The following is a 26,806-nucleotide window of genomic DNA, read 5'->3' as shown; positions in this document are numbered from 1 at the left end:
ATACAAATGAGACGTCGGAAAAACACGTGACAAACGTGTTTTCCATAACAGGTGTTTTGGGTTAGATTGCGTAAAGCCACCACCTGGCACAGCCAAGTTAGTAAGGGTTGTCACATAAACAGAAAATGCCAATTCGTTACTAGTGCAGCACACCGGTGTGTTGGAGAGCAAAGTCACAACTGTAAATGTTGTACTAGTAACAAATTGGCATGTTCTGTTTACGTGACAAATATTACTAATTGGCTGTGTCGGGCGGTGGTGAGTTTAACAACACATTTATATATTTACGCGTTCTAACCCAAAATAATCTGTGTTATGGTTGATATTGGTCGCAAAAGCCTACGTGTTAAACTGACTAACGTATTTATCTTACAACTATTTTTTTTTTTACCAAATCGCGACCGTGAACCGTGACAAATGATCACGTCGACGGGGCACAGAGAGGGATACGGGGCCACGCACAAAGACAAAGATCCCCCGTATAGCCTTTAACAGACTGTTGAAGCAAGTGCTGTTAGCGAGCACCTATAAAGGCCAGCACAGCACACGAGGGGGTGGGTGGTCAGCACCAGGGCCGACCGCCTTTGTCTCCCTAGTGGCGATGTTTACACACCGCACCAGGTACTCATTTGAGGCTGAGTTGACCAAGGGGAGGCCCAGGACCGGTTCAGATAATCATCACTGGTTTTAGCCATGAGCGGAAATCGAACACGCCTCGCCGGGTTCGTAGCGCAGCGCACTAACCGCTACACCACCGCTCCCCACCGCACACACGCGCGCATGCGCAGCGCGGCTCTCGCGCAAAAAAATGGAAATCTGTGAAAGTTGGGTTAAAATTATTACGCCAGGTCATCGCCCTCGCACTCAAATTGCCACACGTGAGGAGGGCCCATGTGGACAGGGGTTTAAATAATTCATTTGCGGTAAATGCGCACCTGCATAAAAAATATATTACAGCGCGTCTCGATCAATCACGCGAGGGTTCTCAAAAGCGTGTTGTGGGCTGGTAAACGCACACACGTCCATTATGGAAATTGGACTAAATTACTTTCCTTAATCCACCGGCTGTCCGCCTGTAATTTCCACCCACCTCTGAGAGGCGGAAAAAAAAAAATTGAAAAAAAAATCTTGCGCAGTTTATCGGCCCTGCAGCGAGCGTAATGAAATGACTCCTAATTACAGCCGGCAAATTACGGCGATTAGCTGTTACTGCCAAAATAATTAATTCGGCGTACCCATCTCCGGAGCCGACGGAAAAAGCCAGCGCGGGGAAGAAAGCAATGGCGGCGAGGAAGCGCGCGAGAGCGGGGAGAAGCGCGGGGGGCCCACGTCGCTTCACATTTACGAGGCCATGGTCCTCTCAGTTATTTATAAGAGATACTCGAGCCGAGAGTGGAACACGCGAGATGGAAACGGCTTGTTTCGCTGGGGCGCCCCGGCAGAATCGGCGCACGAAGCTGCGTTTAACGTGGATTATCCATACGTGTATAGATATATGTAGATATATTTTACAATAGTGACTTGACGGTAAACACAGCTCGGTAACTTGGAAGGCACGAAAACTTAATGCATGAAGATGGCTGCTGATCCCGTGTTCAAAGACCCGACGCTATGTCGTACATTTTTTTTTTAGATCGTCGCAGCCCTGCAAAATAATGAGGCTGGGTTAAGTCTGAGAGTTGACGCAGGGCCCGTTAGCGCACTCGCTGACCTTCCAGTAGGGTCGTTTGTTTAAAATGAACGAGGGAGAGAGCGATAGCGCTCGGCACATTCGTCATCAACGCCGCCGAATGACAGAGAAAATACAGGGCGGCCCAAAAGTGCGTTTACCGGGCCACAATACAGATGGTGCTTGTTTTAGATATTTCAGGCAATGGACCTTCTTCGGAGCTGGGTCCCGAGATTAAACATCTGCCGAGCCCTTTGTGCCTCCGCAGTAATAGATGGTGATCCCCATCGATCATCATCATCACCATCGGCCAGGGTAGATCCACCGCTGGGTGCAGGCCTCTCCAAGCCGCCACCGCCACCTCTCGCGATCCGGCGATGTAATAATCCGCCTAACACCTGCACACGCAAGGCGATTTCATCGCTCCATCTCCCCCACCTGGATGCGTTCCATTTTTTTGGAGTTGCCGCTTTGTCACCATTCTCGAACGCCGGCCATCGCCATCCCTTCCAGTGACGAATCCTGCCCTTGCCCACACGTTTCTTAGAAGAGTGCATCGTGCCTTAACCTGCGGACACTCTATAATCCACGTGGCTAACTCTGTCTCCAGCCTGATGTGATCCTACCTTCCCCGTAAGCTGCCTCGAGCCTGACCATCTCTCTGCTCACGTCCGTCCGCAATGTAATAATAATAATTTGTATTTGATCGAGTGCCCTTTACTCCAGGGCATCTCAGAGGGCTTCACATGCGATACGCAAGATGCATCACGTGTCATCTCAACACATTTGAAAGGGCACCCCAAGTGGCAGCTATCCCCGTGTGGCACGGGGTGATTCAGCACATGGCCTGCAGGCAGGCGATACGTCTGCCAGGTGGGGGAGATTTCATTCTATTCTTGCGTGTCGCAGCAATAAGTTCAGGAGCCAATGCCCGAGGTCTGCCCCTGGCCACGAGAGGGCTTCGGTGGAAAGTTGGTGTGGTTTTGCTACTCCCCTGTTGAAGAAGAGAAGACTAAAGCGGTTTGCTATGAGGTCCATAGCTTGGGTTACATGGCCACAACCGTGCTGTTGCTTGTCTTTAATTTTCAAATGATTCCATTTCGGAGTGTAGGATTGCTATGAGGTCCAGCCAAGGGGACCCCCAGGGGTAGCTGTCCCTCTGCGGCACAAGGTGACTCGCCACCTTGCCTGCGAGTGGGCGTTAGTCTGCCAGTAGGAGGCGATGATTGCCGCTGTGCGCGTAATCACAAATAGCAAAAGAGGTCTCGCGTTGTAATCACGGGGCGACGTCTCTCTAAACCCGTCGGGGTTTTGCCACCCCATCCCCCCTCCCCCATCGCCACCCCCCGCTCCCTGCCCCCCCACCCCGTAGTTACGTGACCAGCATCCGTGCTGCATTGAAGGGAGGAGCCACCATCGCAGAAAGTAGCATTATTTCCCTCTTCTCTCGACGCACGCACGCACGCAAGCGCGTGCTCGCAAAGTTAAATTCAACACCCCGTTTGTATTACCTCCCAATCAAAAAAAGCAGGAGCCAAGAGAACGACGTTAATTTCCGACGTGTACAAAAAAAAAAACATTTAGTTAACGATTTAAGCCACCGTTAAAAGTGTAATGGGAACTTGGGAGGAGTTTCCCGGTGAATTAACAAAATATACAAATAATGTAAACCATTACGATCGCTCCAATAATTACAGCTGCTCCACGGCGAGCGGGTTGAGCGAGCGCCCCGGCTGGAAACGCCGCTAATTAAGGCGGAGATCGTCAACGGTGCCTCTTAGCTCAGCGGGCGGTGAGGTGGATGAGGAGGGAGTGGTGGGGCGGGGAGGAGAGAGGAAGTTAAGGGTGGGAGAGGAAGGCAAGGGTGTTAATGGAGGTGACGATGGTGATGGTGGTAAGGTGGGTGAGGGCAGTGGGGGGGGAGAGATGGAATAAGGAGGGTGAGGGAGTGAGGGGCATGGCGATGGATGTGATGGCAGTGACGGTGGTGAGGCTGAAGTGTAGTCGAGATGTATCGTGACAATGGAATGGGCGATGAGATTGGCTGAAAAAGGTTGGCAATTGCGGTGAGGTACGGTAAGGGCTGTGATTTGAACGACGGTGATGAGGGCGGTGAGGATGGCGTGGTTCCCAGGCGTCGGTCCGCGCCCTCGGTGCTGTGGAGATGGAGCGCGGGCGGCAAGGGTGGTGAGCGCGTGCGCGAGTCTCACCGCGGCTGTCCCCCGAGTTGCGGCCCCAGCCGGCCCCCGCTCCCTGGCCCAGGCTCGCGTACACGAAGGAGAACGCCGGCAGCAGCACCGGCGCCTTCGCGCTCTTCACTCGATCCACCACCCGGAACACTGCTCGTCACGCAACGCACACCGCACCGCTCACCACACCGCACTGCTCACCCTACCACACGGCTCACCACACAACGCACACAGCACCACTCACCACACAACGCACACCGCACCGCTCACCACACCGCACGGCTCGCCACACCGCACGGCTCACTACACCACTCACCACACCACACCGCTCACCCTACCACACTGCTCACCACACAACGCACACCGCACCGCTCACCACACCGCACCGCTCATCTCACCACACCGCTCACCACACCGCACCGCTCACCACACCGCACTGCTCACCTCACCGCACCATTCACCTCACCGCTCACCTCACCGCGCCGCTGACCACACCGCACTGCTCACCACACCACACTGCTCGCAACACACCACACTTCCCATCACACCGCACACTGCACGGATCACCACCCCGCGCAGCTCACATCACCGCACCCCCCACCGCACGCGGTACTTTTCACATCAACCGCACACCGCATCACATCGGGGGCACTCCAGTGAAAAATATATTACAGCTCTGAAAACTACTACTGCAGCCAATCAAAATTGGTTTTGGGGCTCAGGGAGCACAGTAATGGGAGTGTGAAATAACCATAGATAGTTAAGTGGAACCCATTCATCAAACTGCTGAGGGTTAGAGTTGAATCCTTGCAAAAACCCTGACCACCAGCATCCGGCACCAGTAAAGAGCATCAATCCGGCCACCAACACCAGCCACCAACTCTGGCCACCACAGCACCGGCTACCAATGCCGGCCACCAACGCAGGCCACAAATGCCGGCCAGCAACATTGGCCACCAATGCCGGTCACCAACGCCGACCACCAACGCCGGACACTAACGTCGGCCACTAACATTGGCCACCAACGCCGACCACCAAGATTGGCCACCATGGAGAGAGATAGAGCGGAGTAACTGAGGGTGCCCGCCAGCGGATCAGCCCTAATCGCAGGGAGCTGCACGCGGAGGCACACCGTGGTAGAGCAGCCGGAAGGAGACTTCCTCCGAGCTGTGATCCAGGGCGCCCTGCAGCTGCAGGTGGCAGAGAGCTCCGAGCATCAGGGGCAGGTTGCACACGTCTGTGACGGAGGGGGAAGGGGGGCGACGCACGCAGGGGCCAGACGTTCCGTTAGCGCGGCGTGAAAGGTCACAGTTCCTTGAGCACACGGACGCGCTTTTTAGACACTTACCAACGAGCGTAACCATACGGTTTTGCTGCCATCAAACGCAAGGACAGATTCGTTAAATCAAGGGGGTGGCTTTTTTTGACTCGGGTAAATAAGTAAAGCCTGTGACCGAATCACCCAGAATCCACCCAATCTCATCAGATCTCATGAGCCAAGCAGGGTTGAGCCTGGACAGCTGTGCTTGGATGGGTGACGGCCGTGCATAACAGGTTTCATAGGTGGCTGCAGGGACTACGTTGTTGTGGTCTCCTGCTGTGGCCCTGTGACATTTGTTTTGACGCAAGACGGTAGCACCACTGGACCCTGTTTCCGAACGGGCAAAAAAAGGTGTTGAACTCGGGGGGCGGCAACGTCACTCGCACGGAAGCTGGGGCAAAAGTCTTGACATTGAAACAATCGACACGCGTTGGCGTTAATTTGTGACCGGTCCAAGTTAAAGTTTCGAAGAGGTTGCCCAAGCCCATATCACCCTCACCGCTCCTAATCTCGTCGGATCTTGGAAGTTGGCCAGGGTTGAGGCAGGTTATCAGTTGGATGGGAGACTGCCTGGGAATACCACGGTGTAGTGGACTTGGTCTGTGAGGATAGTGTGTGTATATTTCCTCTGCGTTCCCCAGTTTCCTCCCACGCGAAGGCAAAACACTCACTGATGCCATTGGCCAAACATCTCAATAATGTGGCAGGACCCTCCTGATAACGAATTTTGAGACTCGGCATGGCTTTCCTGGGAAAAATAAAGGACGCGATGATGATGATGATGATGAACATTCCACTAATTCACCTATGTGAATGCTTTAAAGAATAGACATATCACTGTGGCCTCAAAAAGAATATGCAAATAAGAGGCGACGTTTCGGGCAAAGGCCCCCCTTGTTCACAGCACAGAGAGACGGCCAGAGAGGTAGGCGGGTCCCACAACGAAGAAGATCATTTGGGGTGTGGGGGGGGGGGGGTGTGGGGGGGGTGTGGGGGGGGTGTGGGGGGGGTGTGGGGGGGGTGTGGGGGGGGGTGTGGGGGGGGGGGGGTGTGGGGGGGGTGTGGGGGGGGGGTGTGGGGGGGGGTGTGGGGGGGGTGTGGGGGGGGTGTGGGGGGGGTGTGGGGGGGGTGTGGGGGGGGTGTGGGGGGGGTGTGGGGGGGGTGTGGGGGGGGTGTGGGGGGGGTGTGGGGGGGGTGTGGGGGGGGTGTGGGGGGGGTGTGGGGGGGTGTGGGGGGGGTGTGGGGGGGGTGTGGGGGGGGTGTGGGGGGGGTGTGGGGGGGGTGTGGGGGGGGTGTGGGGGGGGTGTGGGGGGGGTGTGGGGGGGGTGTGGGGGGGGTGTGGGGGGGGTGTGGGGGGGGTGTGGGGGGGGTGTGGGGGGGTGTGGGGGGGTGTGGGGGGGGTGTGGGGGGGGGTGTGGGGGGGGGTGTGGGGGTGTGGGGGGGGGTGTGGGGGGGGTGTGGGGGGGGGCCGCAAAGAGAAAGCGATGGATTGAATCAGCGGGAGAGAAGCAGCCGGTGGCACAGGTCGGTGACCCTTGCACTCTTCCTCTGCCCCCCAGGTTGCCCTGAAGGAAGAGGGGGCAGGCAAATGTTATCGGGTCTCGTTAACCAGTTTACGTCCGATTCCCCGCGGCTCAGAGATGCCAGACTGATTTATGGAGCGCCCCAAATGCACGCGCGTCTCAGGACGCTCGCCTTGCGATACGGCAGAAAACTGCCAATTCGGAGAGTTTGAAGAGGGCTTTTTTGTACGTTAGAGCACAGAATTATGGGTAGAATTGTACAGGCCAGAGAGGAGATTGAGATGGCGCTGCGGCGCAAGTTGTGTGCCGAAGGAAGATGCCTGGAGGGTCAACGATGCAATTTACAATGCATCAATGTTGAGTTGTCGACAGCGTCCAGGGTTGTTGGAGCAGGGAGTATGCGGCGGGGAGTAGCCTGAGATAAGAGGGGAGTAGGGTGAGATTAGAGGGGAGAGGTAGGAGAGTGTGTGGAGGGGAGTAGAGTGGTTTAACACGTAGGCTTTTGCATCCAATATCATCCATAATATAGGTTTTTTTGGGTTAGATCGCGTAAAAACCTATATTATGGGAGTAGAGTAATATGAGAGGGGAGAGGTAGGAGAGTGCATGGAGGGGAGTAGAGTGAGATGAGAGGGGAGAGGTAGGAGAGTGCGTGGAGGGGAGTAGAGTGAGATGAGAGGAGAGAGGCAGGAGAGTGCGTGGAGGGGAGTAGAGCGAGATGAGAGGCAGGAGAGTGCGTGGAGGGGAGTAGAGTGAGATAAGAGTGGAGAGGTAGGAGAATGCATGGAGGGGAGTGGAGTGAGATGACAGGGGAGAGGTAGGGGAGAGCGTGGAGGGGAGCAGAGTGAGATGAGAGGGGAGAGGTAGTAGAGTGCGAGGAGGGGAGTAGAGTGAGATGAGAGGGGAGAGGTAGGAGAGTGCGAGGAGGGGAGTAGAGTGAGATGAGAGGGGAGAGGTAGGAGAGTGCGAGGAGGGGAGTAGAGTAAGATAAGAGTGGAAAGGTAGGAGAATGCATGGAGGGGAGTAGAGTGAGATGACAGGGGAGAGGTAGGAGAGTGCGTGGAGGGGAGTAGAGTGAGATGAGAGGGGAGAGATAGGAAGAGTGGGTGGAGGGGAGTTGAGTGAGATGAGGAAGGAGGTAGGAGAGTGCGTGGAGGGGAGTAGAGTAAGATGAGAAGGGCGAGGCAACAGGAGGTTGGTGAGTCTTCCTTAATAAGCGATCACGCCGCGTCTCCATGCACGGCTGTAATCAGTAAGTAGTCCTCTGCTCAAGCACGTGGTCGTGATGTAAGAGTTCCGTAAAACACTATTTGTGATGGCTGAACGCCACTCATTAGCAATGTTAATAGTATGTTTTGAATATTAAAATTAACGAGTGCCCACGTTATGATTGTAAATGACTGACTGCAAGCATTGACAAAATAATTATCATTGTAGTATTATTATGGTTCGCAAATGAATTAATCTCCCTCATTCATTATGATCTGCGACTAAATGACAAAATAATAACAATTGACCGTAAGTAATTGCGCTACCTAGAGCTCGCCCCGGGAAAAAAAAGGAGCCAATGAATACCAATGGACCTTCACGTCGTTAAGCAACAGTCACATAAATTAAATTAAATTATTATTGTCGCTAAAAGACCATCTGTGTCACATCACGCCCCTTAATTCGTCAAATTTGACAATTAGTGCCAATCAATGGCAATATGCATTCAGACGTCCCCTCCCTGCCGTATCGGGGCTGGGTAGCCCCGTGGGCAGCTATTTCAGAGGGCGCCCACCGCTTACCCGGGGAGTGGGGGAGTGGGGGTTGAGTGGGGGTAGAGGGGGGGTGTAGTGAGGGTAGAGGGGGGGTGGAATGGGGGTAGAGGGGGGGTGGAGTAAGGGTAGAAGGGGTGGAGTGGGGGTAGAGGGGGCTATTCCACCCCCCACTCCCCCCCCCACCCAAAACACCCTTGCCCCCAACATTTTAAAAAAAGCCGTCTGATGGCCGCCGCATACCGTTTATGCAAATTTTCGTTCATGCAAATGTTCGTTAATGCAAGCAAAGGCAGACTTTGTAAAAGTTATTTCCAACTTTGTTCTCTCGATGAGTGAGGCCCAGTGCCGCCGTGTAGCGGTGAGCAAACTGCAGCCCTCTGCTCAACCCTCCCCCCGTGTGGGTGCTGCCCATGATTCCGTGTCCACTGTTTCACGAGCAATGATGGGTGAGCGTTGAGAGCGGTCAGCCGTGGGTGGTGGTGAGCAGTGAACGGTTAGGCGGCACGCGGTAGGCGTTGAAACGGTGTGAGCAGTGAGCGGTGAGCAACTCAGCCGTTTATACACATCCGGAAATGTTTTTTTGTCTGAAACGATTCGTAGTTTGTAACCGAGGGGGAAAGACAACAACTCTGTCCGTCCGTATGTCCGCGGAGGGGAGGGGGGGGCGAAGAAAACTCTCGGAGACGGCGGACGGTGACCGTCGACGCTCGCGGCTCTGCGTTCGTTGCTTCGCGAGCGGCGGTGGGAGCGGCGAGCTCTGGGAGGCGAGCTGCGGGTGGTGAGCGAGCGAGCGTGCGTGCGAGCGTGCATGCGTGCGAGCGACCACCTCCATGCGCGGCTCGCTGCAGGACGTCGGGGAGCGAGGAGCACAGCAGCAGCAGCGTGGGTGAGCGGCACGCGGCGGCGCACGCCCACCGCCGCGTGAGGCTCAGGGCTCTCTCCGCCTCGCCGCGCTCACCGTTGCACACCAGCTTCTGCGACCGCACACACGCGCGCACAGACGCACACACGCACGCGCGTTAGAAACGAAGAGTCCCCGGGTCGTCTCTCGCAGGCCGTTGGGGCAAGTGCCGTCAGCGAGTGCCTGTGAAGGCACTCTGAGTCGACCTAAAGGAAGCCCCAGGCACAGATAATAGATCATCGCAACTCATGTTAACCATGGTCAAGAATCAAAACCAGATGGTCGGGTTCATGGTGCGGCGTGAAAACCACTACACCAAAGATCCCCCGTATAGCCTGAACAGACTGTTAGGGCAAGTGCTGTTAGCGAGCACCTATGAAGGCCGGCATGGCACACGAGGGGGTGGGTGGCCAGCACCACGCCTGGCTGCCACCGTCTCCCTAGTGGCGATGTTTACACACTGCACCAGGTACCCATTTGAGGCTGAGTCGAACTAGGGGAGGCCCAGTATCGGTTCAGATAATCGTCACTGCTGTTGGCCACGAGCAGGAATCTAACTCAGGTCGCCGGGTTCGTAGCGAAGCGCCCTAATCGAGACAAAGCCGGAGCTTTTCCGGGCGCTTGTTGCAGAGGTTCACGATTCAAATCCAACGGCCACTCTTATTATTACTACGGGTGTAATGACCTCCATAAATAATAATACTAAGCGCCGTCTGCTTCACAGTGGACATTAAACATTCCCTGACGTCATTCGAAAGAGCATCCCAACAGGCATCGGCGTCCAAATCAGCCTAATTGAATCATACTGGCCAATCACCAATCAAGACTAACGCCCCCACGTCCCTGTTGAGTTCTTACCTGGTTAAAGAATCAAGACTTCACACGCACGCGCACGTGTATATTTAGGTTCACGCACGGTTGCTGCTGCAGCACGTTGTGGAAGAACAAGGGCACGCAAAATCCAACCGCCTTTGTCTCTCCATTAGCTGAAGCCAAGGCCGACACGGCCCGAGACGGCCTTGGCGTCTGACCAGCCGGGCTTCAGGACACCCATTGCCGTCAATGTCGCTCACGGTCAGGGATTGATAACACACGTAAACCATCACACGTAAACCATCACACGTAAACCATTACAAGTAAACCATCACACGTAAACCATCACACGTAAACCATCACAAGTAAACCATCACACGTAAACCATCACACGTAAACCATCACACGTAAACCATCACACGTAAACCATCACACGTAAACCATCACACGTAAACCATCACAAGTAAACCATCGCACGTAAACCATCGCACGTAAACCATCGCACGTAAACCATCGCACGTAAACCATCGCACGTAAACCATCGGACGTAAACCATCACATGTAAACCATCACAGGTAAATCATCACACGTAAACCATCACACGTAAACCATCACAAGTAAACCATCACACGTAAACCATCACACGTAAACCATCACACGTAAACCATCACACGTAAACCATCGCACGTAAACCATCGCACGTAATCCATCACACGTAAACCATCACACGTAAACCATCACACGTTAAGCATCACACGTAAACCATCACACGTAAACCATCACACGTAAACCATCACACGTAGACCATCACACGTAGACCATCACACGTAAACCATCACAAGTAAACCATCACACGTAAACCATCACACGTAAACCATCACACGTAGACCATCACATGTAAACCATCACACGTAAACCATCACACGTAAACCATCACACGTAAACCATCACACGAACTCCGGTCATCCTCGCAGCGGCATTTGGCTGGCCATCGAACAGAAATGGCCACTGCATCGCGCGCTTTCGGATGCGATTCTGCGGCCGTCTGGGACGCTCTTCCTTCCCATAACAAAAGGCCACTGGAGCTATGCACCTTTAAATAATCTCGATTGAAAAGTCCTTTCTTTAAAACTGCCTTTCGTGTTAAGTTTGTTGTCCTTCCAACATACCTCCGACAAGCACGGCTGGCGATGTACGGTGCGTAAAAAGGTTCAACATACATACGGAGAGACACAAGAACGTGGCGCCGTGTGATCCCTGCCCAACGCTCGCTCCCGTGGCTGCAACGTGAGCACCACTGGCAAGCAGCGCTTGCAGCGAACGACAACCAGCGAGCGATCGACAAATCAAGGCGCGGGCAAGGGCCGCGGGGTCACCCGCGTGCAACAAGTGAATCGATCAGGGACGCTCGACGACGTGTGATTCATGGCACCTGTCCTGCCCGTGTGTATCTGCGTTTGTGTGCAACTGTGTGTGTGTGTGCGCGTGCCTGCGCCTGTGTGTACGTAAGGTTTGGTGTGCGGTGGTCTAGCGGTCAGCGCGTGTGCGCTACGAACCTGGCGACCCGAGTTAGGTTCCCGCTCATGGCCAACACCGGTGACGATTATATCTTAACTATTTCCTGGGCCTCCCCTAGGTAAACTCGGCCTCAAATGACTATCTGGTGCGGTACGTAAACATTGCCACTCGGGAGACAAAGGCGGTCAGGCGTGGTGCTGGCCACCCACCCCCTCGTGTGCTGTGCAGGCCTTCATAGGTGCTCGATAACACCACTTGCCCCAACAGTCTGTTAAAGGCTATACAGGGGATCTTTATCTTTGTGTGTGTCTGTAGGGAACGATCTGCACGGTATTAGTCAGCGCTCTTTGCTACAAACCCCGCACCCGAGTTCAATTTCAGGCTCCAGCTAAGATCAGTGGCAAATATCAGAACTGGTTCTGGGCCTGCCCTAGATCAGCTCAGCCTAAAATGAGTTACTGATACGGTCAGTAAACACCGCAAAACTTGTGAGGCAAAAATATGGCAGAAATGCTCATCAACAGAGTTGCAGCAGCAGCAGCACATGCAGCAGCATCAAGGAACGGACCAAGGGGAGGTGGAAACAGAACAGGAAATGAGCAGAAGAGCAGAAGGGGATAGACGTTTTGGAGGCAGGAGCAATACACTGATGTAGCAGCAGCACGAGCAACTGCTCGAGCAGACCGAGGGGATCGAACAATAACAAGACGGTTGACGAGCATCGACCAGGTTACGTCGCGTCACGCACCAGCAAGGCCCTGCCGGCGTGCAAACTCTTTTGCAACACCGCCAGCATCGCTGCCATGTGACTCCGCTCGTCCATGGCCTCTGCCCCCGACAGGAACTCGATCCCTCTGTCAGTGCCGCCCTCCAGGATGGACGAGCCGGAGCCGATGATCATCGGGACGGCGGCAACGGCGGCGGAGGAGGACGAGGATGCAGCGGATGCCCTCGAGGTGGCAGAAGCGACGGAGGCGGTGGAATCGGTCAATTCGGTGGAGGCGGTTGCGGCCTGGCGAGCGGCGAGGGTGGGACGCAGGCGGCGCAGCCACGACCGCAGCACCTGCGGCGCCAGCAGGGCGGCCAGATCCTCGTGGGCGAAGACGAAGCGCACGAACGACGGCCGGTGCGAGTACAGCTCAGCCGGGGAGTCGGCGGCACGCACCGCCCGCACCACGGGCGCCAGCCAATCCTGCGGGGCGGGCAACGGCGTTAACTGGCGGGCAGGTCGTGGCGGGGCGGTGAAGGTGGGCGGAGTGGTCGCACGTTTGCCGTTCGTTGCGGGCGACCCGTCGGCTCGAGCCCCATCGGTGTTAACCGTAGCGTGTGAAACTAAAACTATTTTTATTTTATCAGGTAAGGCCCACTGAGCTATGTAGCTCTTTTTTGGAAGCGACGTGGCCACAAATGATGGCTCAACGAAGCCGCTTAACACGTGGAAATGTATCACAGCCATATACTCTTGAACACACGTTGCTTCTAAATGTGGAGGAAAAAATCGGAGGACTCGGAGAAAAATCCACGCGACCACGGGGAGAACTTGCAGACTCCAAATATACAGGCGTCAGGGCTGGGATACAACGCACGACCTCCTGCATGCCAGGCAAGGGAGTTAACATCTCGTCACCATATAGCACACCTATGCTCGCTTCGCCGTGGATGTTCAAGATAGCGTGACGTCATTTGAACCGGAATGGGCCAAGTGGGCCAGGAGTCACGGCCCACATTTGCTATATTTGATCAATGGCTCGTAAATAACTTAACTGCAAAGACACGCGGTAACATCGCCCACCCCTAACTCGCAGAATAAGGCCAACTTGGCTGGCCGATACTGCGCTCAGCTTGTGCAACACAGGGATAGCTGCCAATGGGGGTCCCCTGCTGCAGAGAACATCGGGATGTACTGCATGGGAGGCGCAGTATAATCGTTAAGCGGTGATGATGATGATGATGCGACAATAAATCACCCTTTGATAATGAATAACAATCCCATTTTGTCAATTCGTCTTTTTCCACAACTTCATCCGAGCAGTGCGACCGTCACGAGCCGAGGAATGCATTCGGAACTCTTGCGCAACAGCTGCGGGCACCTTCGCGTCAGAGAAGGGGCCCGCAGAAGAGGACATCACGGAGCCAACTCTGAGATCCCTTCGTGTGACCTCTGGCCCCACCCGTCCTGCCAACGAGGGAGGCGTAAATCCATTGCTGGACTGGAAATAAATTAACCCGTAAAAACAACGTTTTTCACTATAAATCCTTTATATGCGTGGCATCGGTTTTATTTTATTATTCATTTCTGTTTTTCTTGAGTAAGAGTTTCATTTTTATCACATTGGTATTTTAAATTAAATAGGAAAAAAAAAAATCCTAAAAAGTGGAAAATTTTGGAAAAAAAGATTTCACGAAAATAAATTGTCACGCACAACGAGTCTGTGTGCAAAATGTCATCTCCATTGGATCACGGGAAGTGGGTTAAAAAACGACTGAAAGATTTGCACGGTCGTAAGCGCGCAAGCAAGCAAGCAAGTGAACTTAATATAAAGGATTTAAAAAGAAAACCACGCACTGCTTGCAGCATGGGACTACGCTCCTCTGTACTTTACAAGCGCGAGCGAATGTACGTGAGATTACCCAAACGTCACGGTAGAAAATGGCAGACACAGCATGCAGAAACACTAATCCATTCGTTATCAAATTTGTAACGTGCACAAATTGAACTTTAAATGACGTTCAGAGGTGCGGGAGAGTAATGCATTAAGATTCTGACAGAAGGGGATGGCACAAATGCCGACATAAGGCGGCGGTGAGAGAGGAGGGAGTGGAGCTGCGACAGGGCCTGTGTGTGAGTGTATGGGTCTCTGTGTGAGCCTATGGGTCTCTGTGTGAGTATATGGGCCTGTGCGTGAGTCTTTGCGTCTCTGTGTGAGTCTATGTGTCTCTGTGTGAGTCTATGGATCTCTGCGTGAGTTTATGTGTCTCTGTGTAAGTCTATGGGTCTCTGCGTGAGTCTATGGGTCTCTGTGTGAGTCACTGGGTCTCTGTGTGAGTCTATGTGTCTCTGTGTGAGTCTATGGGTCTCTGTGTGAGTCTATGGGTCTCTGTGTGAGTCTATGGGTCTCTGTGTGAGTCTATGGGTCTCTGTGTGAGCCTATGGGTCTCTGTGTGAGTCTATGGGTCTGTGTGTGAGTCTATGGGTCTCTGTGTGAGCCTATGGGTCTCTGTGTGAGTCTATGGGTCTCTGTGTGAGTCTATGGGCATTAGCCTACGGAGGGGGTGAACCCCAGGAGAGCCACGCCATGACAGAGAAGCGACGTTCGCCTGCTCGTCGGGGCCTGCCGAGGAGGAGGAGGCCACTCCACTGGGTGTGGGCAGTTAATTGGCCCGGGCGGATATGCGAAGAGTTGGATATGCGACGTGCTACCGCTCTTATGTGAAACTGGGTCTCGCCTACAATAACAGGCGATCCCTATCATCTCAGGGGGCCATTACCTGGACATAAAGGTCACGCGTTTATCTCCATCGGTAAACAATGCCAGGGAGACAGAAGTTTGTCCCACGCTCCGCCAACCGACGTAATTCACTCTTAATGCACCTCCGCTCCCCGCGCAAATCGTCCCCAACCGAGCGTAATGTGCGGATTTTGTGCCGTTAAGTTGAAGGTCGGGTGGCATTAATTTTAATTACTCTGGTCTGGTTCTTTTTTTGCATGCCTCCTCCACGTTATAATTATTCCCGTTGTTATTTTTGTCGCGGTGAATCCGAGAAGTGGCTCATCAATAACGAGGGACGGCGGGGGGTGGTGGGGGAGCAAGGTGAATTGCTCCATCCGTTAATTAGCGCGGACATTAAACATCCTCTGACGCTGCTTCCAATTTCGTCGCGTCCGCAGAAGGGATGGGAGCGATGGAATCGTGCGCAGGTGCCAAGCGGATTGTCCCGTCGCAGAGGGCGGTTATCGCCGACAGCTTTGGGAGGCCTCCATCCAGCAGTCGATTGATCGCGGCTGATGATAACGACGATGCTTACAATGTGACAACAGGAGCCAGGGTTGACCACGCCGTGCTGGTGTCACGTGCGAGTGGTGGATCTCTCTCACCGTCAGGAGCTCTTTTAATCCGAGCGCTTACATTAGAAACAATGATGAAAGTGGAGCTGTGGTGCAGTGGTTATCGCACTGCGCTATGAACCTAAAAGGTTGAGTCGATTCCGGCCATAAGCGGCGAGTGACATCTGAACCAGTCCTGGGCCCCTTCTTCCGCCAACCCACACTGACCAGCATGGTGAAGTATGGTGAGACAACTCCAATGACCTCAAATGGCCTGGGAGGGCCTTCATACAACAGTGGATTGACAAAGGCCAAAAGCCATTCAAGTTTCAGGTATATTTTGCTGAATCAGGAGAGAACTCAAGAGTCCATGATGAGCCTCATTCACAAGAGTGACCTAGGGCATTTGTCTGACAGCAGATGATTATCTAGTCGACTTGACATCATTGAGGATCATCAGATTCCTCTGGTATAAATATAATGATTCTGATTGCCACGTATAATCCAAACTGAGTAATGTGCGGCGTAATGTCCTAATTTTATACGTACGTATGCATGTTGAAGGACTTCTTTCACACCGTACGTCGCCAACCGTGCTAACCGGAGGCCCGGGGGAAGGACAACAAACTAAACACAAAAAGCAGTTCGAAAGAAGTGAGTTTTCGAACGTACAATACCGCAGTTCAATAGCTGGGGGAGGGACTTTGAACACCGACGCCGGCACACAATGGCCTACTCTTTCGAAAGACACCAAGGGATCTTTAACGCCCGCTGAGATAACTAGGGCGGCCGCGGATTCGAACCGCAAACCTCTACCATGAAAGGCGAACGCACTACAGCTGGGGCGCGTCACCGAAAGATGCAGACACCTGCACGGGCAGGAGGATGACAAATCCACTTTCTGTACTTCCATCTCTTGGGCCTTCTCGCGAAACCATCAGGGGAGTTTGGGAGTTGTTTCTTTATAATCTGTTTGGTGATCAGCCCGTAAAGGGCTGCATTACAGCCGTGGGCAAAACTGGGCAAAAATGGCGCAGGGCAACATCTGACACGTGGAAGCTCATTACCCCAGAGAAAACATCCAATAATACATTCAATTTTACTGAGTCAGCCGAGTTGGATTATGAACGTCTTTACACCAGCGCCACCGCTGTGCGTCAATCTACAATACATCACGCAGCCACACAATAATAATAATAACCATAAACTCCAAACTGTAGATGTTACATACACATGGCGACGACGTGCGCGCACAGCCCCATAACCTTTTACACAACGCGCGAGCGAAGACTCACGCGGCCCAAAAAAGGATGCCCGCGATATCACAACGATCGTCCGGGCTAGCGCCGTTGTGTATAACCGCGCGCGAGCGTGAAGCCGCACGACGCGTTGCGTAACCGTGCAAAAGGCGCGTGCATTATGCAAGGAGGGGGAAAGTTACATAACGTGGCTCCATTAGGGCCACCGTGTCGAGAGGGACGCCCGGTTAATGCCTGGAGGAGATATCGCTGAGTCGGGGCATTTCTCACCAAAACGAGTGCCGGCAGGGGGGCGAGGGGCGGTGGGTTGGTGGTGGGGGTTTGGCACGCGGACGAGGCCGGGGCGCGTGGCTCGGCGGTGGTGATGACGACGGCAATAGCGACGAGCTACACCCGCGCCACGGCCGGTCGGGTCCATCGAAAAATCAACCGTGTCGAGATGTCCCTGCAGTCACGCGCATCCGGCACGCACGCCACGCGATGGTCCCAATGCCACTCACGCAGAGTGACGCGCGCACAAAAAGGCAAAGATTGAACTCGGGATGTCAGCCTCGTTGGGCAGTGCACTAGCCATTGCAAACAAACAAAAGACAAAGATCACCCGTGTAGCCTTAAAAGACCGCTGGGGCAAGTGCCATTAGCGAGGACCTATGAAGGCCGGCACGCCACATGAGGGGGTGGGTGGCCAGCACCACGCTCGACCGTCTTTGTCTCCCCGGTGGCGATGTTTACACACCGCACCGGGTACTCATTTGAGACTGAGTCGATCGAGGGAAGGCCCAGGACCGGTTTAGATAATCGTCACCGGAATCGAACTCCGATGGCCAGATTCGTAGCCAAGCGCGCTAACCGCGACACTACCGCTCCCCACACATGCGTGCTGTACATTACCGAATCCGACCACATGGCACTGCGAGTGGCCCGCAATCATAAGGTTGCGAGATCGGATCCTGGTTAGGGGGTCGACCCAGCCTATCATCCCTGCGGGGTCTATAAAAAAGGTGACAGTGGTCGTCCGATGGAAGAGTTCAGCCCTGCCATAAGATTGTAGAATTTCCACTTCTGGCTCAGGGCTGCATGTAGGCGAGCACCCCAGTTATGCTCATCTTGAGCAGGAACTGGCCTCGACGTCTTTGACTGAATACTTCTGCACGCACATAATCTCACGCACTTACATAATCTCACACACGTACATAATCTCACTCACAGCATGTACTTGCGTAAATAACATCGCACACAGGGTGATGAACAAGGTGCTAAAGAAACCAACATAAATGGCAACAGTAACCATACCTGTACATATGTAGTGCCGTAGATGGGCCACACTTACCGGCAGTAGGTGGACAGGGCCCATCTGCAGGTACCTTGGACCCCCAGGGGAGGGGCCACTGTGCCAGCCCAAGAGGGGGGGGGGCTGCTGGGAGCTCTAGGATCCTAGGCAGCTAAGCCCACGCAACGCCACCCCTCGATGGGCAAGGGGGGTAAAAGGGCCGTTCCCCAGCCGATCGGGACCAGTTGCAGCTCAAGACCCAAGACCAGCCAGCTTAGGACCCTGGACCCCCTCGCCCCGCTTGTCCTTGTAAGGGCCGGGAAGCTGTGCGGGCCAGTGGTGGGACTCTGGGACTCCCAGCTCTACGCCCTTGTAAGAGCGAGGTCCGAGGAAGACAGAATCTAGAACTGCACCTTGGCTGGGTCAGGTCAGGTAGCCTCTCCTAGGGCAATCGTAGCCGGAAGACCCGAGAGCGTAGCCAGTGTCAGGCATGCTAGGAGTAGGCTGTGTTCCTAGGCTGTGTCCCTAGGCTGTGTCCCTTACTGTAATAGTGTATAAGGACTGTTGAAGTGTTGTATTGTAATAAAGAAGTTACCTCTACAAGTGTCTCCGGAACCCATTACATATACAGCGGCGGCAGCGTAATGCAACCGCATCTCAAGGCGCTTTACATAAAGGTACGACGCCACTCGGGTAGGGAGCGGGTGTGGCGGAATGTGGCACGGCCAGGCCAGGAGGGAGCAGAGGGAGAGCACACACTGCGGCACTGCCCGGCACGAAGCAACTGGGGCGGAACAACAACAACAACAATAACGACAACATAGACAACATAGACGACGACGACAAGAACGACAACAACGACGACAACAATGACAACAACAAGGACGACGGCAACAACGACAACAACGACGACAATGACGACAACAATGACAACAACGACGACAACAATGACAACAACAACGACGACGGCAACAACAACGGCAATAACAATGACAACAACGTCGACAAAAACGACGACAACGACGACAACGACGACGGCAACAACAACAACAACGACGACAACAACGACAATTACAACGACGACAACGACGACAACAACGATGACGACGGCAACAACGATAACAACAACAACGACAACAACGTCGACAACAACGACGACAACGACGACAACAACGACGACGGCAACAACAACAACGACAACAACGACGACAACAACGACGACAACGACGACAACAACGACGGCAACAACGACGACAACAACGACGACGACGGCAACAACGATAACAACAACAACAACGATGAGCGCGACGGGCAGCCGGAGCAGCATCCACAAGTCTTCAGGTGACCGCTCACAATCACGGCCATTACGGTCATCATTTCTGGACCCACCCGATTTGTGCGGTTGTCCACGAACGATGCAAAAGAAGTTCAACATACACCTGCATGGATATACATCAGCAAAACAAAACTGGCGTACAAGTTTGCGAAAACAACTGAATATCTTATCCTCCGAGTCGTTCCCCCGTCTTCCAGAGTGAGCGACTGCAGGGATTCATATTATTGGTTATTTCGGTAAAGCCACGTAGAAGGGAAATAATAAAATAAAATATTGTTTAAATAAAATATTGTCACATTTTTTATATTTTATTATTTCCCTTCTACGTGACTTTACCGAAAGAACCAAGAATACTTATTTAGCTCATTATAGTTGTTGAAAGGACGCAACTGGAAACACAGTGGAGATGCGTGCGCACATTTGGGAGCGAATGAAGGCGGACAGCGGATGAGAGCAGGTTGGAGCGATTTGAAAAACTTAACTCAATAAAGAAGAGCAATTAACCTAAATTAAGAGCGCTTGCAATCAACGCACATCACCTGCTGTTACGTGACGGACCTTGACGAAGAATATGAAATGCGTCAAGCGGTGTGGACGAGCGCACGCTCGGAATTACGTGGAGCAACAGGAAGAGGAATGCGTGGATTAGAGAGCGAGAGGCACCGTATTGACCATCAAGAGGAGTTAAGTTTGCTTGTGCAGCAACACCACGTCGCTTGGAGGGACGACGGCCGAGACTAACGGTTGAGCGACAAGCAGAGGGAACGTTTCCCGAGTGGCGCGACCTCAACGGTTCCTCAAATCGCCGGCGACACGGATCGCTCCGTGCCAAGCAGAGCCGGGAAGATCAGCCAATCGGGTCGCTTTGCCAAATAAAAAGCGTGGCAGCACACGTAGGAAACAAAGATGAGAACGGAGTTTTCTTTTGTTTTGTCTCAAAACACTTTTCCTGCCGTCCGATTCGTCAAGCGATCGAGCCGATAATCGGTCGCGTACTCGCTCACGTCAATCATTGCAGAGGCCGGCTCCACCACCAACTCCACACGGGCAGAGGAGGCGGGGGGGGGGTGAGAGAGCGTGGCCGACATTTGCGACGAGCGGGGCCCGGGTGCGGCCCTGCCTCGCCTGGCCCACGCAGTGTGCATAATAACTTGTGACTAATGTCATTTATTATTTAGCTGCCACGATATATTAAAGGCCAAAATAGGGGGAGCAATTGTTTCCCTCTCTGCCCTAACATATTTTGTCAGCGCACATCACAAGCGACATTACTCATAGTGTGCGTCACGTTCGTATCAAATTTCCTTTGGCTTTGTTTTCGCGAGTGCTGCGTCTCAGTCTTCAGACGCTGCAATTATACTCCGCGCCGAGCGCTACCGTTTTGTACCTTGCCCGAAAGAACTACAGCCCCCCTGCCCCCCCCTCTCTCCCCCGCAGTGCTGGCGCTCGCCTTTACCATCTGGGTGAGCGCTGGCAACCGCGCACTTGGCTTGCGGTGGCACGGCCCAGCGGTGGCGCGTATGCCGCTTGTTCAGAATCAGAATCTTTATTTAGACTGGAGGAATCCAATGAGCTCTGAAACTCTTTTTACAGATGTCCAGTAGGGGCACGGGGTCAGTTGCAGAGGATATCGCGGTTCGAGCCCAGGGACCACCCCGGTTATTACCGCGTACCGTGCAAAGCATGCGACTTGACGCCAAAGTTCCCCTGACCTTATTCGAAAGACGTGTGCCGTCGTCACGGTCAAAATGTGGCCAAGTATTAAAAAGCTGCTCGCAAATTGCTTTAACGGGGGATATCCGCGCGCTAACCTCGTCCCCTACCAGTGGCCTGTACCGGTGGCGCGAACACCAAATGTACGGAATTATTAACATCGTAAACCATTATTACGGCCTGCTGAGGACTGCCAACGCAGAGGAAGCCAGTCCTCATCTGCCAAGCTGTCGATACGCCTACTGGGAAATATCGATCGCGAAGACCTCGCGGATAAAATATTAACTTGTTCCTCCGTACGGCGAAAGCTCCATTTTTTTAAACACGTTTCCCCCTCTTTTATTAATGTATTCATGTAGATTTTTATTTTTTTATAGGCAGACCCAGGGTGCCCAGAGCACATACCCATACGTACGTCAAGAGCGGACAATGCAGTTTATTAAATTATTCATCTCTCCCCATGAAATTGACATCAGCTCTCGCTGCCGCTTTACGGCGCATGGGTCCGGCAAACCGTGACCGGATTGGAGTTCCAATCCATGTGGGGAATATGGCAAATCCACCACAGGATTCCTCGGGGGTCACATCAGACCCGTGCCTACAGACCTCCCCCCCCCCACCCCGAGTTCCAAGCCCTGCCGTGATGATGTCACCGTCAGCAAGGGATCGCCCTTGCCGGTCAATTGCATAGCTAATGTCATTTTTATTAATCTGGGACAGGTTTGCCGGGCCTCAAGGCTACTTGTATAGAGGGACATAAAAGTGTAATATTCAGCCAATTCATTTAAAATGTATGATGTGATTTATTAATCCTGGAGAGCCTTGCTGAAGACACTTTTTAAGGAGGGTCCTGCCAGATGTTCGCAGTGGGAGGCGGGCGATGTTATAAAATGAAATCCCAATTGCGTAATGAGCAGCTTGAGTCTTCAACATTGGAATGTTTGGCGAATACCAGTGACGTCGTTTTTCTTTCAGCCATGTGTCGTATTTACCCACGAAAGCCTAAGCAATCCTCAAGGCGCTTTTGCAGGTGGCTCTTGCATTGAGGTTTTGAGCCAATTTTATTTTACTGAGACTTCTAATTCACGTGGGAGGAAACTTAAGAACCCCGCAAACAGCCACACAAATGGTGAAATATGACCCAGAGCTCCACACACACTCAGCCCATCGCTGCATCGCTACCATTTGCCTGGCAACACCGCAGCAACAGTGCCACTTGGGAGTTGCACACGCCTCCACGCCAGATAGAAACCCTTGCCTCCAAAGCGCTGGATCGCCTGGCTGATACTGTAAAGGAGGTGCCCCCCCCCCCCACCTGCTCCCCCCTCTGCGTCGCTCCACCTTGCATGGGATGGGATGTCTCATTATCTTTCAGGGGGGGCAGGGGGGGATGGGGGGGGGGGGGATTTGGGTTGTACCACGTGTTTTTTTTCCGTTAGGATTACGCGTAACGACATTGCCCCACCCCCGACTGCGAAAACTTGGCTAGACCCTGCTGAAACAGTCTCGAGACTCGTGGGAGAGCAAGTGTAATAAACAATGATAACAATGCTTCAATATTTACATTACAAAACGGAATTGGCCGAACATCTTAATGCAGGACCCTCCTTAAAAAGATAGAGTCATCTTCCGGAAACTGAGCGCAGCAGCTCCCTGAAAGTCGAGGGAGAGAACGTGAGCTGCTCCATTTAGTTCCCTGAAAGAGGCCCCGGCACATGGTGCGAAACGTTGGACGTCGTGCCGAACAACAACAACAACGCAAAGCATCGGAGAGCCGTGCAGCAGCACAGCTGCGAAGACCGAGGTAGCATCAGTTTAACAACGTAGGCTTTCGTCGCATGGACGCCCCATTGCTTAACCGTCTTGCCCAAGCGTGCATTTTGGTGCTGACAAATTGGCAGGAATTTATTTACCTGTGCAATTTGTGCTTTAACACTTTATTTCTATTATTTTTATTTTAAGCAACTTTTCGCTTCCTTGCTCTTATATCGTTGTTTTTCTCGAGCATCGTTCATTGATGCAACTCGCTTGACCCCCCTGTGCCCCTACAGAACGTCTTCATAGCTCATCGGATTCCTCCCACAATCTTCATAAAGAGTCTCATTCTGAAGCGCGAGTTCGCCGCGAGGAAGGACGCTTTGGCTGGGATCTGGGGGGGGTAGGGGGTGAGGGGGAGGGTCGGCGGGCGGGCGGGCGGGCGGAGGAAGGTGCAGGGTGGGGGGGGGCCGGGGGGGGGGTCGGGATTCTCACCGAGCGACGACACAAGCGGGATCATCGCCCGCGAGGCAACGCCGTGGAGCCCGGGGATGTGTCGCGACTTGACACGGAGCGGCGGCGCAGTGAAGACACGCGCTGCCGTCGCTGCCGAACGCCTCTCACCGTTTAACGCCTCTCACTTTATCGGGCAGGTGACGGGCGCACGTTGGACCACATCTAGCTCTCTCGCAAAGGAAACCTAACGCCACATTAATTCGCAGCGGCACCCCCGCCCCCCCCCCCCGCGTCAATCCACTGCTGGATCACGGCGTCGCCGTGTCGTGCTGGTCGTAGGGGAGCTTGTTGTGCGTACTTCAACACGATGTTCGACGCGGGCTGGCGGTCAAAGATGAAAGCACGTGTTAAGGCTAAGTCGTCGTCATCATCAGACATTGGTCAATCCACTGCTGGATGAGGGCCTCCCAAAGCTGCCGCCACCTCTCAAAATCGGCGGACGTGCACTCGGACGCGCTCTACTCCTTGGCCACCACTCCGTTATTATTTTTGACCACGGGCCAATCGTCCCTTCGAGTGCCGCGTACTATCTAAAACATTTAATCGAGTTTTAATTGTCAATTTAAATTTGGTGGTGGCATTCAATGGCACCAGCGCAAAGCAGTAACCGCCTCCCCACCCATCCACCCACACTCTAGAGAATGACGTCGTAGGGTCTTCAAGGTCCACTTCACAAGCAGATGGCACGCTCCGGTAATTCGGCACACAAATTACCGCGCAGTAGCGGGAATTGATTAATAACCGTAATACTGACCGCAGAAACGAAGAACCAGCCAAACGTCGACATGGGGCCTCACAGGCAGGGCCAGCGAAACTGGCGTGCGGACGAAAGCCGGGGGGTGGAGGGGGGGTGTAGGGGGTGGGGGAGGCTGTGGGAGGGTGGTAGGAGAGGTGGGAGTGGTGGAGGGGGGGTTGTTACCGCAGGCAGGCACGGCTCTCCGCGCTGGCACAGGGCGAGGAGGCACAGCGCCAAGCGCACCAGCGCAAGGTGCAGCGACGCGGGCATCACCGGAGGCCCCTCGCCCAGGTGGTGGAGGAAATTCAGCAGGGCCTCGCTCACCTCCTGCTCACGCGCCAGCCTGAGAACGGCGGAAACACACGCACGGCAATTATTATTTTTTTTACAAAATATATATTTTTTACGAAACTAAATGATGGAACGTCTCGTTCCCAACGGTGGTGTCGGGGGAGAACGTAAAAAGTTTGAAACTTCAGGTGAGCGAGCGAACAAGCGAGCGAGTGAGCGAGGTCGTGCCGATGTTGACTGTGGCCAGCGTGAGATAATATTCCGTCCCTACAGAATGTCTCTATGATTTTATCCTCGAGATAGAAATTATATTTCGGCAATATGACTGCCCACTTCACCCCCAAGCCAAGGTCATTATACTACGATATAGGTGGGGTTAGGGTTACGAAAGAGGTAGGAGAGTGTGTAGAGTGGAGCAGAGTGAGATGAGAGGATGGTGGTGGGAGAGTGCGTGGAGGGGAGCAGAGGGAGATGAGAGGATGGCGGTGGGCAGAAGTGAGTCCGTGGAGGACCTTGAAACCCTCCCCCAAACTGCGACCCTGGATGAACCCTGCTGCCACGGGCTAGTGTGGGTGTTGGGCGAGAGTCACACACGGCCCGCGTGGATCTAGACACTTCCCAAGGTGGGCGGGGGGGGCTACATTAATAATGAACAATTCCAAAGATTATTTCTTGTAAATGTCTATAAAATACCAACTTTCGGGGGTCTCAGGATACGGACAATTGCTCCTATCCCCCCCCACCCCTGCCCCACAAGGTGGACCACGGTGGGGGGAGATGGAGTGGGTGGGGGTGGGGGTGGCAATACCGATCGGCGTATGCCAGCGCGGTGAAGAGGACGGCCATCGCGGCAAGCTGGGCCGGGCGTAGTGTCAGGTCGGCGCGCGGCTCCCGCAGGAGCAGCAGGCAGTCGCGGGGGGTGGGCGCCACGTCCAACAGTCCGTGGGCCAACGCGTCCACCACCTCCCCTCCGTCTGCGAAGACAACGATCCCCCGTATAGTCACATTGAGGGCGAGTCGACCGAGCAGAGGTCCAGCACCGGTTTAGATATTTTTCCACTGATGTTAGCCGTGACCGGGAATCGAACTCGGGGTGTCAGGCTCGTAGAGCAGTGCACTAACCGCTGCACTGCCACTCCCCAAACAAATAAAAGACAAAGATCCCCTGTATAGCCTTAGCAAACTGTTGGGGCAAGTGCTGTTAGCGGGAGCCTATGAAGGCCGGCACGACACACGAGGGGGTGGATGGCCAGCACCACGCCCGGCTGCCTTTATCTCCCCAGTGGCAATGTTTACACACCTGACCAGGTACTCATTTGAGGCTGAGTCGACCTAGGGGAGGCCCAGGACCGGTTCAGAAAATCGTCACGGATGTTGGCCGTGAGCGGGAATCGAACTCAGGTCGCCAGGTTTGCAGCGGAGCGCACTAACCGCTACACTACCACTCCCCATAATAGACACAGACACGGACACACACGCGGGCTCGGCAGTTGTAGACTCCATACAACGCGGTAGGCATTTAGGGAGCACTCAAAGGAGCTCGGGGAAGAGGAAGACCACGATCCGACCGGACATCAAACATCAACCGCTGGATGGCATGGAAGCCGCCTCAGTTGAAAGACGCAGCGACGGAAGACAAAATAAGCAGAGGCCATTGCCAATAGATGTCGGAGAAGGAAACAGACATGTCCTCAACGATCTAAAACGCCAAGGGAACGGAAGAAGGTCCATGTATGTATGTTGAACTTCTTTGCATCGTAAGTAGCCAAACGTGCTAATTGAAGGAAAATTGGCCTTAGTCCACCTCGACTGGTAGGTGAGTCAACGTTACACCGAACTTGACCTTTTTACCTTCTCATTGCGAGTCAAGTGCTCCAGCGTCTTTGCCGCCGAGCCGTACATTTCAACGGCTTTATCCGATTAAAATAACATTCCGAATTCAATTATCCAATTTATACAGATTTCCTTTTACAAATTGTGTTAATTAGCAGCGCTGCATTTGCAAATGCGTTCTCAAACCCACTTTCATTGTGAATAAACTATTCAAAGGCTATTAAAAATGCAACATCTGAGGAAGCGGGGTGGCTCAACAGAGAGGAAGGGGGGGGGAGTCAGAGGTGTTGAGCCGGCACCGCCTCGTGTCAATCAGTCGGCCTTCTGAAACGACTTCAACATCTTGTTCCGCGAA

At 53.7% G+C, this 26,806-nt stretch overlaps 1 protein-coding gene across 1 annotated transcript in view; it reads right to left on the bottom strand.

Annotated features, from left to right (window-relative positions):
• MEI1 (meiotic double-stranded break formation protein 1) overlaps positions 1-26,806 on the bottom strand; it is an 81,548-nt gene that overhangs the window by 24,676 nt on the left and 30,066 nt on the right. Inside the window, exons 16-21 of the mRNA XM_061569714.1 lie at positions 25,427-25,592; positions 24,511-24,670; positions 12,446-12,889; positions 9,292-9,439; positions 4,991-5,095; positions 3,880-4,008 (exon numbers count right to left, since the gene is read on the bottom strand). Of these exons, the coding sequence (XP_061425698.1) occupies positions 3,880-4,008; positions 4,991-5,095; positions 9,292-9,439; positions 12,446-12,889; positions 24,511-24,670; positions 25,427-25,592 (1,152 nt within the window). The remainder of the gene's footprint in view (positions 1-3,879; positions 4,009-4,990; positions 5,096-9,291; positions 9,440-12,445; positions 12,890-24,510; positions 24,671-25,426; positions 25,593-26,806) is intronic.

This window comes from Lethenteron reissneri, chromosome 44, assembly GCF_015708825.2.
Source record: "Lethenteron reissneri isolate LAM-NWPU_2019-01 chromosome 44, ASM1570882v1, whole genome shotgun sequence".
In the NCBI taxonomy this organism is placed as follows: Eukaryota; Metazoa; Chordata; class Hyperoartia; order Petromyzontiformes; family Petromyzontidae; genus Lethenteron; species Lethenteron reissneri.
Note: the sequence above shows the minus strand (reverse complement) of the source record. Positions and strands in the feature narration are given on the sequence as shown.